A 19,194-nucleotide genomic window follows, 5' to 3' on the forward strand; every position below is an offset into this window, starting at 1 on the left:
GCGTCTCCAAGGTTACCTGGTCAGATGAGAGTTTGGGATTGCTGTCAAGTCTACAAGTGAAGGAGGGGGGTCATAAGGGACGTTGTTGCAGAGAAGAGTTTTATGGGAATTTTAAATGGTGACTGCTCTGGTGACCGTTGAAGGAGAAACTTATTTCTCAGATCCCAAAGCTGCTAGCCAGTTAACCTGTTCTCTCAATCTCCAGGTGGGAATACAGTAATTACTTTTCCAAACCTTTCAGCTAATTACAACTTGGAGTGTAGTCAGAGCACTGCAATTATAATTACACTGACTTTTCCCCAAGTTCCATGTGATAAAAGGGAAATATAAAAATAAGGTGTGCTAAAAATATTATGTGGTGTGTCTCAAGTCTCCTTGGAAGTCACTTTTCATTCAATCAGTGAACTTATCTTTAAGTATAGTGTCCCATTATCATATACTTGAAATATTCCCTCAAGTCTTGGATTTTACTGATAGCGTTCTGAAGTGACTTGCTGTGACTTGTTTGCTAAATCAGCATGTAGAAATAACTTTGGGCTAAAATCCAATTGAACCTGTTCTTTAGCTACTGCTTGCTGTTAACACAAACGTAATGAGAAATATGCAAACAGTGTCTGTCTGCCTGAATGTTCAGGGTGAAATTACTCAATACGTGTTTTTTTTTGTTACTTGACCACTGAGAGATTATTCATTCACTCATATAACAACAAAGGTTTAGGATACAAAGCTTGGTCAGGTTTTGTAGATGTAAACATCTGAATGGGCTTTGCATGGTGCCTGGACTAAAAAATGCTAGCTGGTCACGTTTGTTGTGCTTTCTTTGGGTTATACTGGTTTGATTTGGAGTCAAAACCGCTTGGTTGATCCCAGCAGAAATAATCTTCATCCCAAGCCAGTGCTCATCCCATAATCCTGGGATCTTTTCCAATTGGAAGACCTTGAACACAATGTGGTTTTGTATAAATATCAAATTGTGTAAATTGTATCAAAGTGTGTACTTCACCTGACATCAGCACAGTGTAATTGTCAATACATCAGTGTAACAGCAACTTCCTCTCGTCCTCTTTACTGTAGCTAAAGCCCAGGATGGTGCAGCTATGGAAATGCAGCCTCTGAACAGTGATGAAGGAGCCGATTCAGAGGAGAAGAAGAAATCCAGCCTGCCAAAGAAAGAGAAGTCTGTTCTCCAGGGCAAGCTGACCAAACTAGCCGTACAGATTGGCAAAGCAGGTGGGTAGGAGAGACAGCAGTGGATATTAACACAGCTAAATACTTGGCTACATCCTAACTCTGGGTGCGCTCCTATTATTCTCTCTCATATATACTATCGCCTTCTTTCTCTACATCTCGTAACATAATTGTTTTTCTATTCAGAATTATTTCCTAAAGAAATAACTTGATGGCTAATGATAGTTGATACTGTTTTCCAGTTTGGACAGTCACATTTCTGGTTGTTGATCTTCCTTACTTTTCCTGCTTTTCTCCCTCTTCCCCTCATGCCATCCAGGGCTGGTAATGTCGGCCATCACTGTTATCATCCTGGTGGTGCGATTTGTGGTAGACACCTTCTGGATCCAGAACTTGCCCTGGGTCAAGGACTGCACACCCATTTACGTCCAGTTCTTTGTGAAATTCTTCATCATTGGCGTCACTGTTCTGGTGGTGGCTGTGCCCGAAGGCCTGCCACTCGCCGTAACAATCTCCCTGGCATACTCTGTAAAGGTACAGTCTCCTACTCGAGTGACCCGTGCCAGTGCCAACCGGCTTACACTTTAGCCTATTAAAGCTAGCAGGCCAGGCTATTAAGACACTAGAAGGAGACTTGGCTAACTGATACCCTAAAGCCAAGCCATGATCCCCTTTGCTGGAGCTGTTGGCCAACAGAGGGCTTTATCCAATTTATCCAATCAAGGAGCTAATGAGTTCAGTCTTGCAGCCTTTGAACACATTTCTTTGGCTTGATTTAAGTTTTCTATGAGTCTTCAGTACAGCAAATTAAGCATATATGATTGTTGTCTAGTTTCACATTTGTTGCTCATACTGAATGTCATTGCCTTTCATAATAGTATTGACTGCTCTTCTTCCTGCAGAAAATGATGAAAGACAACAACCTGGTGCGTCACCTGGATGCCTGTGAGACTATGGGCAATGCCACTGCCATTTGCTCTGACAAGACTGGTACGCTCACCATGAACCGCATGACTGTGGTGCAGGCCTACATTGCTGACAAGCACTACAGGAAGGTCCCTGAACCTGAGAGCATCCCCTCCTCCATTTTAGACATACTGATTCTGGGCATTGGAGTGAACTGTGCCTACACTACCAAGATCATGGTAAGCATGAGAAAAGCTCTCAGTGTGGCTCTATAATGTAGTCCTGCTCTAAATTGCATGAATATTGCCTTGTTATGAATTTAAAGAGGAGTTGGCTTCATAATGAATCATAAGCAGATGAGAGAAAATCCATGTGTTACATAGCATGCTACCCACTACACAGATGTGCATTGTCACAAGCCTCTGATTTTCAACAAATCCGTGTCAAGATCATCAAAATCAACTAGGGCTGCAGCTATCGATTATTTTAGTAATCGAGTATTCTACCGATTATTCCATCGATTAATCGAGTAATCGGATAAGAAATACTTTTGCTTTATTAAAGAGCAATAGTAAATATAGAAAAGAGAAAAGCTGTCCGCACGAAGCTGTCCATAGGACACTGTGATTTACTGAAAGCGAGGTGAAATAATAATTATTATTGATATTTATTACTAGGCCTAAATATCATACAAGTTCATAAGACTGGCTAATGTACATTTATTTGCTATGTTGAAGGGTTGCCCTACACCTGCTGACCCTACTCACTGCAATCAAACTAAACTGAATATACCTGCTGTATTGGACTGGTGCATTTTAGGCTCCAATTGCTACTTACACCACCTGATATTTTGCTTTCTGGGGTATTTTATGCATCACTGTGAGGGGAGTAGGTGTGTGTATGTGTTTGTGTGTGTGTATGTGTGTGTGACTATCATAATAATAACATGAATGAAGCTCAGGCTTTCACAAATTGACTGCAGCATTTTATTTTCTGTGGTTATTTTCTTGAGCAAAACTTAGCTAACTTAGGGGCATCATAACTAGCCACCATATTGATTTACGTTCTTAACTAGCCATTACATATAGCCATAATTAACGTGCATTCTTTACTAGCCTTCATCTCATCCCGTTTTAATATTAAGTGCTGACTCCGCCCACCTGGCCAGTTTCGGCGTACGCCGGTAGCAATTACAAGTGGACCCTATCCTACAGTCCCTGCTCTCAGCGGAGGGAGGGAGCTACGCTGTGTGTGGGAAGCGCTGTGACCGTCAGACCTCTCTGGATTAGACAAGCAAGTAGAGAAAACCAGCATCAGCCGAACCAATTTATTGCCAAATGCTTTGGGATTCAACACATTAACATTGCTTCCCATGGTCAGAAAAAGTCAGCAGATTTGTCGCTAGTCGCTTTTGAGAAATAAAGTCGCCAGGGGGGTCTGAAAAGTCGCTAAGTCTAGCGACAAAGTCGCCAAGTTGGCAACACTGGATCCGAAACTTTGGACACTTTCTGTCGTTTTCTCTGGCCTGTCTCTTCGCCCCTCGCTATTTTCTCTCTCTTTCTCCAGCGCGTTGTGCAACAGTAATAATCATCCGTGCGAAACACTGAGCGTGTATATAGTTATATGGATTAAACGAAGCTTCGATGCAAAGAATTTGCATCGATGATTTTTAGTAATCGAGTTACTCGAGTTTCTCGAGGAATCGTTTCAGCCCTAGAATCAACTGTTGCAATCAAACAACTTTACTTTTGAAACTGACGTGTGTAGTGATTTCCTTAGTTGCAGGTGCTTAACTGTCTCTCTTCCTCTGTCTCTCCGTCTCTCACTTTCTCCCTCAGTCCCCAGAGAAAGAAGGCGGCCTGCCACGGCAGGTGGGTAACAAGACCGAATGTGCCTTGCTTGGCTTTTCTAATGAATTGAAGCGTGACTACCAGGCTATTCGCAACGAGATCCCTGAAGAGAAGCTCTATAAGGTCTATACCTTCAACTCTGTCCGCAAGTCTATGAGCACCGTGCTGAAGAACGCCGATGGCAGCTACCGCATGTTCAGCAAAGGGGCCTCAGAGATCCTCCTCAAGAAGTAAGAAAACTTCAGATCTGTTAAGATTTTTTTCAGCTCTGGTGTTCATTCTGCTTGATGTTGAAGCTTTGTACAAGAGACAGTGCCGTACCACAGAGTTTTATATCGGTGTGTATCCACAATGTTTCTATTGGAATTTTATATTGAAAAGACACAAGGTACTGATGTATTAAATACATCCAATTCTGGGGATATGAGGATACATAAGCAGTAAATTATTCTACTCAGAGAGATAAGTTATCCCCTAGGTTTTGTAATTGTTCTGGTTGGCCAGGCTTTGCAGTAAATGATGTGTGTAACGGCTTAAGCAGCTAAGAAGTTCAAGTGCATCCCACCCAAGCCCCTTACTTTGCGTCTTAAAAACAGGCGCTGAGAAAATGAGCCGGTAACAACTCTGTAAGCCTCTTAACCAAGCAGGCTTCTTTTTAACCCACAGAGGGCCTATGCTGACTTCTTACTGTTGCGGCTCACCTGTCAGATGCTTTGTCTTCTCCTCTGCCCGTCTCCCTTTTCTAATCTATATTCTTTTTCTCCATTTACCATTCTCTTCCTATCTCCCTCTTCATCCATATCTCTCTACTCCATCTCTCTTATTATCTCTCTTACACTGCATATCGTTTCTCTCCCACTCACCCTTACTTTCTTTTACCGCCTCCTCTATACCTCTTTAAATATCCCTCTTCCCCCTCCCAGGTGCTATAAAATCCTGACGGGGAATGGCGAGCATAAGGTGTTTCGACCACGGGACAGAGATGACATGGTAAAGAAGGTGATTGAACCCATGGCCTCCGAAGGCCTGAGGACCATCTGTCTAGCATACAGGGATTTCCCTGCCTCAGAGGGTGAACCTGACTGGGACAACGAGAATGATATCCTCACTGGACTGACCTGCCTCTGTGTGGTGGGCATTGAAGACCCCGTGAGGACAGAGGTGAGTAGCTACGCAGTAGTTTGATGTGAGGGCGCACATGAGGTCTTATAACATTTGTTGTCTTAATTGAAACTGGGAGACAGAGATTGAAATCATGGTCAAAAGTGAGGGGTGTGTCTTGGGTGATAACCAGGGGAATGCGCCATAAGGGAAGATTAGAGGGAAGACTAAATTTGCTTGAGATCTGTTTGAGGTCAAGCTATAAGGCCTCTCTAAAATCATTATCATTGGCACCCAAGTGATATGCACAAACTACCTTGGCTGGAGGTTCACAATTCACAACACAGACCTTATATAATGTTTTAGCTGTGCATTAGCGCTGGAGACTGCTTTTCCTCCTACCTCCTGTTTCCTCTTTCCTTCAGGTCCCAGACGCTATCAGGAAGTGCCAGCGTGCTGGCATCACAGTGCGGATGGTCACTGGGGACAACATCAACACAGCACGAGCCATTGCCACCAAGTGTGGAATCCTACAGCCTGGAGATGACTTCCTCTGCCTGGAGGGCAAAGAGTTCAACCGACGGATACGCAACGAAAAAGGAGAGGTGTGCCTCAACAAAATACTTCAGACTGTTAACCAACATCTGATATCAGTAAATGTACTTGTGGGATTCTATTAGGGTTTTGTTTCATGTTTCTAGATTGAACAAGAACGCATAGACAAGATCTGGCCCAAACTACGAGTACTGGCTCGCTCTTCCCCCACAGACAAGCACACGTTAGTCAAAGGTATCATTATTTTTCTGTTTTATGGAAGAAATTTTATTATGAATGTCACTAATTTATCAATTGTTTTATCCATCATCCGTCTTAAAAATGTTTACTTTTCCAGGTATTATTGACAGCACAGTGATAGAACAGAGACAAGTTGTAGCAGTGACAGGAGATGGAACAAATGATGGACCTGCCTTGAAGAAAGCTGATGTTGGCTTTGCCATGGTGAGTTCTCTCTGTGTTTATTTTCTTCCATAAGACAACAGTCACTTGTATACCTATAGCACAGCATCCCAGTCATTTGCCACTAACTCATGAAAACTAGCTAGTCAGCTAGAAAGTAGCCAAAAAAATATTCGCTGTCATAGCTGTGCCATTTTGAGCAATAGTAGTTATGCAGAAACATGAATATGTTAGTTAACATATCGTGACCAGATGCAGACAGACCTTTGATTTTTCTCTTTGTTGTCTCCAGGGTATTGCTGGCACAGATGTGGCCAAAGAGGCATCTGACATCATCCTGACCGACGACAACTTCTCCAGTATTGTCAAGGCCGTCATGTGGGGACGTAATGTCTACGACAGCATCTCCAAGTTCCTCCAGTTCCAGCTAACTGTCAACGTGGTGGCTGTCATCGTAGCATTCACAGGAGCCTGCATCACACAGGTAGGCACCCACATAGCTTGATTCACCTGTGTGAAAAGGCACTGTCTGTTTTGTGTGTCTCTGAGTAGTACTTAAAGCTAAACTGCTGGCATGCTGAAAAATTCCTTTGAGATGTCATCCAATTCGGAAAATCACCGTGTATCCTGTTTGAACCACTGGTTGCTTGACAGTTACTGATATAACTATGTAAATGATTATTATTTTGCTTCAGGCATCATACAAATCTGCTAAAAGTTGTCTCCTTTTGAGTTGGATGTCCAGGCAAGGGTTTAGGTTTTTGTCTTAACTGTGGCATAGGTGGTTTGTTGACTTCAGATTCCATAGGTGCTTGTTTGTGCCAGTGAGTTGATGTAGCATGTGACAAACAAGACCAATGGATTGCTTACTGCTACAGTTGTTTTGTTTTAAATAGACCTACTTTTCTCCTCTTTTCTCCGTCCAGAAGTAGCAATCAGCTGCCTGTATCCGACCCCTTGGTCACTGTGACGGCTACTAAATTAGTGCTCATCCAGCCAAGAAATAATTTAAAATTGTGGCTTCACAGACAAGAACAAATGGCTATTTGCAGCTCCCTTCTGTTTATCAAATATTGCCATAATTATGGCATAATGGACAAGAGCAAAAGCATCGACTTGAGGTTATATGCTAGAATCTACTCTCATCTGATGTCTCTCATGCATATCTCTTTGATTTATAGAAGAAACAACTGGTCGAAATATAGTCAAATCACTAGACTAAATCCTGTAATTTTAAATCCTTGGGGAGAAAAAAGCAGATGGAATTGGAATGAAGTGTCCTCTCTCACTGCAATTAGATACCTAGTTTTTCTGCAATGTTGGGAGTTGCTTTTATAAACTAAAGGAACAATAAAGCAGTGAGTCAGCAGCTGCATTTGTGAACACTTAGGAGTACAATTAACAATTAATGATCAACAATGTTTCACATTCTGTATTTCAGGGCTAAATGGTAGGTTTGCTCTGATCTGGGTTTTTGGGGCCGATACTGATTGCTCATGCCATGTGAGCAGAACCTCACATGGTTTTAAAGATTTGTGAATCCACATTTCTGCATAGATTGGTATCAGTAGGTTCTGCTCACATGGCATGAGCAATGTACAATACAATTGTGTGAAGTGGTGCCGAAACTCTGGATTGTGCTCTACATAGGCAAGGCCCAAGGCAAAAGAATTAGGCTGTTAAAACTGATGACAAGAAGGTTTGCAGAATTAAATTGTTGCAATTTACATTTTGTAATCTCAACAATTTAGTAAAAAAAAAAAAAAGACTAACGACTGTAGTTGTATCTATTTACTACATGCTCTGTGGCTGGTGAAAACATCACTTTTTTCTCTGCCCCCAAGCCCTCTGCCAGATCCAGCACCACCTAGCATAATTAATTATCTTATTGGGCTATTTAGAATATAAGAAAAAATAGAAACCCTGGCCATTATAATAGCCTGTGTTATGCTATATTGGATGCAAAACGTGTCATAATTTGACCCTTGGCCTATCAAAGAGGCTTTAGCCTGCATAAAGCAACAGTGCTGCATTCTTTCCCACATTCTTGCTGTAACATTAACATTTGCCAACTACACTAAATTATAAACACGTTTTGATTTACCTACTAGCATTGATGAATAAAGAATTGCAACAAAGAATTCCCTTTGTCTATTTCCTTTTCTTTGCCTCACCCTGATTTCCCTGATGATGTTGCCAATGCATGATTCCCTCTAGTACCTGAGCAACAATGGCCAGTGGAAAGTTTGTTGCGCGGTTTCCATCAAAAACAAGTAGCGGCGTCCTTGTGCCATAACCCTCTGTCTTCTGACACCATGTAGATGCATGTAAAGAAACTTAGTGGCAATCAGTTCACTTTGCAGTAGTTCTAGCGACCTACTAACAGCCTCAGACCTCATGTCAAAACACATAGTCCTCACTACCCAGAATGCCACAGGGTATAAACTCTGTTATGAAGCAGCCAGTAAAAAAAATCTACTTTTTCTACATGCAGAGAAATTTGATCTGTGTCAACTGGAATATCCCTAATAGATGGTGTTGAATTTCCATGATATGTGAGATTCTCACAATGTGTCAGCTGTGCGACATTGTGTTGGTGTAATTCTTTCTTTCTGTCACTCTAACCCCTCCCCTCCGTCTAATCTCCTGTCTGCCTCTCTCTCTACCCCCCAGGACTCTCCGCTGAAAGCAGTCCAGATGTTATGGGTAAACCTGATCATGGACACCTTTGCTTCCCTAGCCCTGGCCACAGAGCCCCCCACCGAGGCCCTGCTGCTGAGGAAACCTTACGGCCGCAACAAACCTCTCATCTCCCGCACCATGATGAAGAACATCCTGGGCCAGGGGGTCTACCAGCTAATCATCATCTTCACACTGCTGTTTGCCGGTAAGAAGCTGTGCTGCATCTGTAGGGATAGGTCTCTCTGCACACAGAGGGGTAGATAAGTAGATTTTTGCATTGGTAGTTGCAGATTCTGTGTCAAGATTGTGTGTGGAAGTTTGGGTTTCCTGGATTAATTAATTTCTAGTCCATCTAAAACTTTAGTGTCCCCACCCTCCAGCGCATATTACTTTTCTCTGTGTCATTACAACTTTCACCTGGAAAACAAAGTGTTGATGTGGGGCACAGGTGCCAGCTACAAACACAATAAAAAGTGAGAATTAAGAGCCATGTATTGTAATTTATTCATATTCATGCTTGATTAAAGATTGTCAAAGCTTGACCACGCATTCCACTGTGATGACTGCTGCTGACATTTAATTATAATGAAATGGACTGAAGAAATATGACTTTAGCCAAAGCAGTCTAACAGCACTGCGAGTGCCAGTATTTCTAGTAGTGCACCAATTCATCTGCCACTCTGTTATTGACTTAAAGGGGATCAGCCAGTCAAAATTACCCATCCAGCAATGTGTTGTATTGTATCTGCCACTGGTGAAAAGGCTGACTAATATAATTTGTGAATGCAGAATAAGATTTTACTTATTCTCATGTCATTCAAAATTAAGTTAAGAAATTTGGTTCAGATGTGCTACAGCTTGCCTAGAAAGACCTCCGCCAATGGAAAATCAACTGGAAAGAATTCATAATCACTGTATATAAATATTTCTTTACATGGAGCGGTGTAACAGAAAACTTATAAAGAAATTGATACTTCCTATCAACATAAAATCCAGTCAGAGCATCTATGTGCAATTCTAGTGAGATTTTTACCAAGGAATGAACTTTAGAGATTTCACAGTTTAGTTGGTGCTCTAAAATACGAGAGAAATACAGACCATTTCAGACTGAGGAGTTGGTTTTTTTTTTAGAAGTGACAAAAACTACTACGTAAAACATTAACTCTATCTATGTCTCTGACTATCCTACAGGGGAGAAAATCTTTGATGTCGACAACGGCAGGGACGCACCTCTCCATGCCCCACCCTCTGAACACTACACCATTGTCTTCAACACCTTTGTCATGATGCAGCTCTTCAATGAGATCAATGCCCGCAAGATCCACGGCGAGAGGAACGTCTTTGAGGGCATCTTCAACAACGCCATCTTCTGTACTATCGTCTTTGGTACCTTCATTATCCAGGTAAAGTGGACACAATGGATAGTTTTATGGCTGACCCTTTTCTTTTGTCCCCCTTCGGAAGGAATTAACTCATAAATGCTTATGACTTGGCATTCTTCCCTTCACATGTTACAGAATGAAAGAGGAGATACAGATAAGTGCACATTTTGACAGTAACAACATTGCTCTGCAAACTTAGAAAAGCACCATCGCAGTGATAATAGGACTCATTCACAAGATAGTTAATGCACTTGATCTACACCCTACAAACTGAGTAGAGTTGTAAGTGTTCATCAGTGTTTGCTCATTACCCTAAAATCTATTCTCAAATTTCTTCCTTAAAGCAAAGAATGGCCAATTTGCCCCGTGAGCCACACATTGTGACCTTTCAGACCATAATGCCACGGCATAATGGCATCTCCTCACTGGAAACTCGTGTGAAAGTCCAACCCAAAGAATCTTTTTAAATCATACACTGCTGTGGTATTTTACAACAATTTTCTACACATCACCACAGAACAGGGCATCACATTTCACTAGCGAAGTATGAGCATGGCCAAAAGCAGAATGTGAATATGCTTGTTGTAGAATGCATGAAAAAGGATTTTCTGTCTCATGGGACTTCAGCCTTCACACCTTAAATCTAAATGTTTGCTCTCTAATTAACTGCCCCTATGTCTTCCTTCCCCTTTAGATCGTCATAGTGCAGTTTGGAGGAAAGCCGTTCAGCTGTGTGGCTCTGACCATCGACCAGTGGCTGTGGTGCACTTTCCTGGGCTTTGGCTGTCTACTATGGGGACAGGTATGATGTGACAAGATAGACGAGCTTCACCCGCGATTGGCCAATAACTAAAATATGGTGTAACACTGCCCCCATGTGTTGGATATGGCTTGGTGAATTTCTAACCATGGCAAGGCAACGCAGTGAGATGTTATTATGCCGCTGTAAATGTATACAGTCACTTGAAATATTTAGAGGCTGCATAGATGGTTCCCCAAAATTAAACTGAGAATGTTGCTAAATACTGAATTAAATTTAAAGTAATTTCATTTTACAGTTGCTGACAGAATGTATATAGCCAGCTGAATTTGTTGCTAGGTGCACGGGTAGGACCAGTTGTGCATTTCCACAGTAATGCTTAATGGCTACGTCTTTTTTGTTTTTGTGAACATGGCTCTAAAGGTTTTTATCAGTGGTCAACCACTAAAATTGGCCACTCTGGGGATCTTTAATCAGACTTGCTTTATTTTCATTGTGAACACCTTGTTTGAAAATGTTATTAATTTCACTTTGTTCAATCATCTGCATTAAAAACAAGATCTAGAAGATAAAAAAATACCTGTTTGTAATTATAGATATTGAGAGCTAGGGAAAAACTTCTGACCACTGGTGGTGACGGCAAATTAGTAGGGCAGCTAATTTTGAGGGTTGATGACTCCTGAACCTCTGTGGTGTTCCCTGAAGCATGATTCGTTCTACCACAGTGAATTGTCACTTTAAGGAGGGTGAGATTATTTCAAGTCAGTGCAGCTCATCTAAGCCCTTACGTTTTCCAGGTAATCTCCTCCATCCCCACCAGCCGTCTGAAGTTCCTGAAGACAGCGGGCCATGGCACCCAGAAGGAGGAGATCCCAGACGAGGAGCTGGAGGACATGGAGGACATGGAGGAGATCGACCACGCTGAACGTGAGCTCCGCCGTGGCCAGATCCTCTGGTTCCGAGGCCTCAATCGCATCCAGACTCAGGTAATGTTCTGTGGACCTTCCCACCGCCAGCAAGGGAATCGAAAGCCATAAACCCTTTAACTCTTTATTGCTCCTCCAGCTTAAAATCTGTTTTGTTCTCTCTCTGGGCATTCTTAAAGAATGGCATGTGCCCTAAAAAAAGCCTTTCCTCTAATTTTTTCTGTTTTGCTTTTGAGCTAAAGCAGGTTCCTATGCCTATTTCTGACTCAGTCTGAATCTATCTGCTAAAAACATGAACAGTTTGAAGGTACTGATGAGAAGCAAGCAAATTGGTTGGAAAGCACAATAGAGCAGCCAAATGTTCAAAGAATATTGGCATGGCTATAGTTGGAAGTATGGAAGGATTCTGCAGAAAAAAAGTGAAGTCCTTCCAATCAGTGCCTTCAAACCCAACCATCCCCTTTTCTCTCTCTTTTAACTACTATGCCTAAATCTAATCTCCAAGTGACGTTTTTCTATGATTATTGGTACCTATTCTTTATTTTTTCTCTTTTCTCTCTCCTCTGGCTGTGTTGTTTTTTTATTTCCTCTGGGCTTTCTCCTGTCACGCTGTCTGATTCTTTGCAGATGGATGTAGTGAGTGCGTTCCAGAGTGGAACTTCCTTTCAGGGGGCTCTAAGGCGGCAGGCCTCGAACTCCAGCCAACAACAGCACGATGTAACCAATGTTTCTAGCCCTACACATGTAGCCTTTTCTACTACTACCACTACTGCCACTGCCGCCAACACCGCTTCTGCCACTGTGGGGTGTGAGTGCGTGTTCTCCTCTAGTGCATGAGACTTTTATTTATTCTGTTCTTCTAACATCTTCCTCTTCCACTCTCTTCTGGCCTAATGTTGACACTTTTACTCTCTCATGCTTCTCCTAATGTCCCCCTGTTTTCTTCAAAAAAGACACCAAAAATATCACATCTTCCATATTGCTTTGATAACACTGCTGTATATCTATGTACCCTGTAACCAGGTCGCTATAGCGTCAAGGTGTTTTCTCTGTGTCATCTTGTTTTCTGTTCTGCTTCTGCTTTGGTCTGAGAAATGGAAAGGTTGTACTATTACCTTGGGGGGGATGATGTGTATTACTATTTTACAAAATTATATTTTGGGTTGACAGTCACCAGGTTTGTCTGCAGCTGCCTCAGTCTGCGCTGTGCCCCTATAGCGCTCATGGGTCTGTGTCGCAGCTCTCTAGTCCCTAGCCGGGTAAATGTTTTGAGTATATGCCCATGATCACGGTCCAAAACAATAGAATGATAAACCACATGGTCCTCTATGACACTAACCAAGCAAATGTCAGTGGATGTCTTGTACGCCGTTAGCAGTGCAATAATGACCTTTTCCTCTCCAGCTGTGGCTCTTTCTGTCTCCTGGGGGTTTGCCAGTGAAATGCTCTAGGAGCAGTGGAGAGGGGTGGGGGGGTCAAGCTGTGAAATCAAGCCTATTCTAGCCTGTATTAGCACCCTGTAATTGACAATCAGCTCCAGTTGATAGGGCACGGTGTGTTTGTGCATTTGGTTGTGAGGGTGTGCATAGTTTTTGGAAGGTCCGATGTCCTTGTGTGGGACATCACCATTGGAAATACCCCTATCAAATGAACCATATCCACCCTCGACCGGGGCCTGCCTCTTGACTTTACCCTTGCAAGGACTGTGCGTGTGTGTGAGACAATGAACTTTAACTATTCTCTCTTTCAGAGCTTCCCAGGCAGGCCATTTGACCAACCGTGGATTTTAAATGTGTAACAGATGTCTTGAAAGAGTTTAATGGAATAAATGACTGTACTCTTGAATGTAAACATTGTTGAACTTTCCCAGAGTGATACAGAATGACACATTAGCAGCAGATCCAAGATCATTTTAATTTGGCAAATTATCCAACCTCAGAATTGTGAAAATTATGCAGTGCTACAGTTATGTACCAGCCTTTTTCTAATAGGTGGGACTTCTTGAAATGTTTTGGAACCTGACGTTTATGGGGCAATAGATGTCTTCCTACTAAACTCTTAACTGTTTTCTTTCAGGTGCTCTTGAAAAGACCTCTTAATCAGGACTGGAGAGTGTCTGTTACAACTTTTCTTGAAGTATTTTTTTACGTGAATACTCGTTTGTTGCCAGAATGTGTCCACCAACAGTTGCCAAAATGACCAGAAAAGAGACGAATACCACTGACTCCCCACATATTCCTCCTTTAGATTCTGTGAAATGTGTCATGGGCTATACTCAAAGGTTTACTACTATTGAACACAAGGTAGCGCCACGCTCTGCATGGGTTCAAAGTCTCTAGTCTCGTTTGTGAGTTTTTTCTCTTTGTGCCGTTTTTGACATGTATACCAGCTTGTAGACATGCTTGGCTGCCGCAGCTTTTTGTTTTTCTCCACAAACATAATGTATGACTGACCACCCCCCTTCTCTCTCTGTCTGCCTCTGTCTCTTTTCTTTCTTTCTTTTCTTCTCTCTTTCTCTCTCTGTCTCTCTGTCTCTCTCTCTTTCTCTCTCTCCTTTCTTTCCTAAGCATGTCCAACAACAGTAACCTCTCTGTGTCCAGCCTCTGTCCTCCTCTCTTTGGATCTGTTCTCGTCTAAAGAACATCATTCTTCTCGTCTCTTGGCTCCCTTTTGCATTTTGATTAATTGGACACAGGCCTCTACCAAGTGTTTTGTGGAATACTACTACTGTACTTACATGAAACCATATATTGCATTGGATTTGTCAATGGTTTGTACCCTCCCCAAGACATTGGTTGAGTCTTGAATTTAGCGCCATGGTAAGACAAGTCAGGGTACATGCAGCTTTTTCAAGACTAGTTCCTCTACCAGCACTGAGTGCTTGGTCTCAAAGGAAGACTTTGATTAACAGCAAGCGTCAGGGTTGACTGGCAGTACAAACTGGGAATTTACTAATAGAAATCACTGCATACTTGCACGCCTTTCTGAGAGTTTTCCCCCTCACAAATGTTTTTTTTTGATGCCCCCAAAACTCACCCATTATTGACCCAGTGAAACCTACTCCCTCGATTTTTGTCTGTGGTGTTACTCGCTATCTAAAATGCAAAATGTGCATATATCATTGTTGAATGGAACTAACTTTGTGCCTGCCCCCCTTCCCTCCAGATCCGGGTGGTGAATGCATTCCGCAGCTCCATCTCCCTCTATGAGGGGCTGGAGAAGCCCGAGTCGCGAACATCCATCCACAACTTCATGACCCACCCGGAATTTCGGATAGAAGACTCCGAGCCCCACATCCCCCTCATCGATGACACCGACGCCGAGGATGACGCTCCCACCAAGCGCAACTCCGCCAGCCCCCGCAACGCCACGCCCACCCCGCCCTCGCCCGCCACCGCCGCCCCCACCACGCCCGTGTCTCCCTCTCCCAACCAGAACAATAACGCCGTGGAGAGCGGCAACCATCTCCTCCCGGAGGGCACCAAGTCAGGAACCCCCTCGGCCCCGGGGAGCCCCCTACACAGCCTGGAGACCTCCCTCTGATCTGACCCCGCTCCACACGTACCACCACTTTTCTACCCACCACCAAGGAGCTTGACGCAGACTAATGAACGAACACACTAAGGAGGAGAGGAGAGACGCAGGGCGAGGAGGAGAGTGGAGTCATCTGTGAGCTTCGCTTGGGCTGGACTAAAAGAACAGCAAACATTCAGAAGAATGTAGGGTTTGGTGTGGATGCTTTGGTCTTTTTTTTCTTTTTGTTTCTTCTTCTTCGTACCCCACTGCAACACAAGGACTCTTTGTCTCCTTGGTAACTTTTGTTTTTCTCAGTGAACAAGGGGTGATAATAAACTCAGATTGAAAGTGACCTGTTTTTATTATTCTATTATTATTATTATTATTATTATTTTAATTGAGAAGGGGGGGGTCCTCCTGGCTTGAAGATCGTCTGTAAGAATTTGAAAGAACCTTTAGCTTCTCTTTTATCTGAATGGTGTTGTATATTTATCTCTTTGTCCCTTGCTCATTCAAAAACTTATTTCTGCTCCATTGGCTGTTAATATTTTGAGTTATTTATGTTTTTGGAAAAAGCAGGTCTGTTTACAAAGTTTGTAGATACTTTTTTTCTGTTTGTAGGCAAAAGAGCTTCCTGACGTATGATGCAGAAAACTGGGGACAGAGTAACAATTGAATAAGAGGATTATTTCAGATACTGCTGTATTTTCAGGAAAAAGGGTGTTTCTATTGAAACTTAACTATTTTTGCCTGCAAGTTTTATTTGTTATATATTTGTAGATAAATATAGAACCTTCTAGCCAAACCGATAAACACTAAGGCTTGTATAGCAAAGAGGTCCATCGGGTGAGGCGTTTTCACAGGAGGGGACAGGCAAGACAAACAGGACCTCTATCCATTCACATTTCTATAAATATTTACTTCTTACATTTCTTTAACAGTTTTTCATGTCCACAAAACTCTCAGGAGTTCTGGATTCTCTTCATTCTTTCATTGTGTTCAAGGGTTTCCACATGTTGAAAGGTTCACTCATTAAAGGGAGTTTAGAATACATCTGTTCATCATATTGAAAATCAGTGCATTTTATTTCTGTTTTTTGTTTTTCTCAGCAAAACTTCAGTCCCTGCCAATGTACAATATTGACATTTGTTTACTCAGGCATAGAAAAGTATTTAATTGAAAAGGAATCTATTAATTAAGAAAGAACCTTTTAACTTCAAACTTTGTGTCTTTAGGTAGTGAAACATCGTCTTGGTCAAAAGCAAGTGGATTATTTTCATATTTCGTTCAATCTTTAAGATTTCTCTTTAGGAAAACTTAATTTTACCCCTCAGAGTTCTGGTTTGTTGACATTTCAAAAATCAAAAACCAAGAAAAAAAGTTTGTATTTTTCTTCATCCTTGTCCATAAGGCTCCTTTCACCATCATAAAATGTTGCTACATTTGATTTGTTTGTAGAATATTTTTGACACCTGATGTACTGGAAACACTAAAGGATTGGACACATGCATTTTTCAAGAATAAAGACTAGGCATACACTGGTATCTGCACAGGGTACTTTATTTCATAGTGTTCCTTGGGGAAAAATTTTGATACAAATCATAAAAATTGTACCTTTGTATTTTTATGACAATATAGATACCTTTCGTCCTACTAAACCAGTTTTGGAGGATTTGACACAAATTACATTATACAGGGAGGGGTTTGGGCATTATAAAAAGGGTTGTGATTGGTTCTGATAGGAATATTCTTCTCAGGGTGCAAATGGTGTGAAAGAGGAGAACAGACTTCTATAAGTTTGCGGTTGAAATACCGCATTTTATTAAATATTTGGGGAGTTCCTTTGTCGACCACCCAGGAGGATCTGGGCAGCAGGGTGCAGATTCTTCTTGCACCCTTCTGGCCTGCTCACCTGACGGGAAGTGGACAGGGGAAGGAAGCGGACACGTTCAATCATAATAATCTTTGGGGAAATAGGTTGTTTTCCTTGTTTTACAGATGAAAAAAAAGCAGCTTGAGATTGCATACAAACTGAGAAATTGGAAAGACAAGAGGAATCCATATAAGGAGTTTGTTCTGTAGCTTCTTCCTATAATGGGAATGAATGTTTATCCATCTGTTTTATGGATTATTATTTTTTTATCTTTTAACATTTGGAAATAAAAAAAGTACTTCATGTCTGTTTATCTTGAGCAATTTAAATGGTTATCGTGATTGGATTTACATTTGAAACTTGTCGAGTAATGTGTATGGTTTTTAAAAATAAAAAATGTATTTAGCCTAATTGCAGGGCCATGTTTTTCTTTGATCATACAGTGTCTATGGAATGTAGTCATGTAGTCATGTGTGGATGCTGCAGACCCTGAACTTATTACAGTAAAGACAAGCTTGCATCAAGTCTTGGACTTGGGACCCCATGTAAAGTCTGCTCATATAAGAATTACTAACCAAATTAAAATGACTAATTATATCAAGTTGTTTTGAAATGGGGCTCACAAGAAAACCTGCTTTCTGTGCTCTTGAAAAATGAAAAACTGCTTTTACATAACCAAACACACTTGGACAATATATTAACCATTAGATTATAGCCAAAGAATTCAACAAAACACAGTCAAATCAATGTCATATTTAGTGCAAATTGTCATGCTCAGTATACATTTACACATGTGAATATACTTTACATAATGTAGCTTAATATAATATTTTGTGTTCTGAATACATTAAGAGCTTTTGGTCAGATTCATGTCCAGAGTTTGGTAGAAAATGTCTTTTTTTTTTTTTTCTGACGACTTGTCTTTCATTTCATTACTGATTACTGAAAATGGAAGAGAACCATACTGATATTCTGATTACTTCCATTTGAACTAAGGGTCACTGCTCTACACTCACTTTTTTCCCTCTAAAACAGTTTTGAATAGTTTTGAAAATGTATTTATCAGGAAACACAAACACACAGAGGGCTGACTCCATTACTATCTTCCTTGTAATATCATACAACATTGTAAAACATATTGCATGGTAATAATAATATAAAGTACAATTCTTATGAAGTAAGAGACTGTTTAACGGCTCAACCTGTAGGCCTAATTGCAGCATGGCTCCGTGTTGAAACCCCGTGGCCCCACCACTGGCTTTGTTTACATACTGATTTATTGGATTAAAGACCAATGACAGATAAGCATGACTTTTACACAGTGCTTAATTTGTAAATGATGAGGTCCCGGAACACCAAGGGGTCGGTGTTACCGCGAGCCGGTCTGGAGGGAAAAGGTTCCGGAACATATCAAGACAACAAGCGCATTGGAGGCACGGTGGTCTCAGTGCAGCCATATAGCTTACTGTAGACCTAACAGCCTAAACATTACTAAATGACCGACTATATGACCTTAGAGCTCCGACTACTGCTGACCTATAACAATATTTGATTATTGCAGGCTACATAGTGCTCATTTTGTCCAAAACGATGGGTTTTTACAAACCTGCCCCTCAAGTAGTGGACTAAAGATATAACCGTGCTGTGCACAACATAAAATGCCCACATACTTGGCTGTGAGATATCCTAATCATACATAAACACATCAAGGAAACTGCAATAGCTTCAACCATTTACCAGACAAATTCTGGCTCGAGTAGTTACGCATCAATATTCAACACAAATACTTTCTCAAATATATTTTTATTCAAATTTCAAATTTGGCAAAATAGTCATCACAGTAGTTACACAATATTTCAAACATCAATTTCTTAATAGAGGTGATGGGCAAAGTGAACCCTGATTGTACACGTATGCATGAAATTCAACATATTACAAAACCCAACACAAATACTTTCATATCTATTTGAACGTAGGAAACAATGTCAGTGAATAATGAAATGACAGCAATAAAATGTGTCATGGTCATGCAGCTAGAAGTCGACCTAAATGT

General features: G+C 41.5%; 1 protein-coding gene across 2 annotated transcripts in view; it reads left to right on the plus strand.

The window, feature by feature from the left end:
- atp2b1a (ATPase plasma membrane Ca2+ transporting 1a) overlaps window positions 1-17,657 on the plus strand; it is a 39,544-nt gene extending 21,887 nt beyond the window's left edge. The window contains exons 8-22 of one of the 2 annotated variants that reach the window (XM_078281857.1): window positions 1,075-1,230; window positions 1,508-1,722; window positions 2,091-2,333; window positions 3,933-4,174; window positions 4,868-5,105; window positions 5,471-5,650; window positions 5,747-5,834; window positions 5,938-6,044; window positions 6,295-6,486; window positions 8,676-8,889; window positions 9,876-10,087; window positions 10,761-10,868; window positions 11,624-11,812; window positions 12,380-12,496; window positions 14,918-17,657. In XM_078281857.1, coding sequence (XP_078137983.1) covers window positions 1,075-1,230; window positions 1,508-1,722; window positions 2,091-2,333; window positions 3,933-4,174; window positions 4,868-5,105; window positions 5,471-5,650; window positions 5,747-5,834; window positions 5,938-6,044; window positions 6,295-6,486; window positions 8,676-8,889; window positions 9,876-10,087; window positions 10,761-10,868; window positions 11,624-11,812; window positions 12,380-12,496; window positions 14,918-15,295 — 2,879 coding nt within the window. In that variant the 3' untranslated portion in view covers window positions 15,296-17,657. The remainder of the gene's footprint in view (window positions 1-1,074; window positions 1,231-1,507; window positions 1,723-2,090; window positions 2,334-3,932; window positions 4,175-4,867; window positions 5,106-5,470; window positions 5,651-5,746; window positions 5,835-5,937; window positions 6,045-6,294; window positions 6,487-8,675; window positions 8,890-9,875; window positions 10,088-10,760; window positions 10,869-11,623; window positions 11,813-12,379; window positions 12,497-14,917) is intronic. The other variant, XM_071905737.2, reaches the window with a different exon arrangement.
- The last annotated feature ends 1,537 nt before the right edge of the window (window positions 17,658-19,194 follow it).

Source organism: Centroberyx gerrardi, chromosome 24 (genome assembly GCF_048128805.1).
Source record: "Centroberyx gerrardi isolate f3 chromosome 24, fCenGer3.hap1.cur.20231027, whole genome shotgun sequence".
Classification (NCBI taxonomy): Eukaryota; Metazoa; Chordata; class Actinopteri; order Beryciformes; family Berycidae; genus Centroberyx; species Centroberyx gerrardi.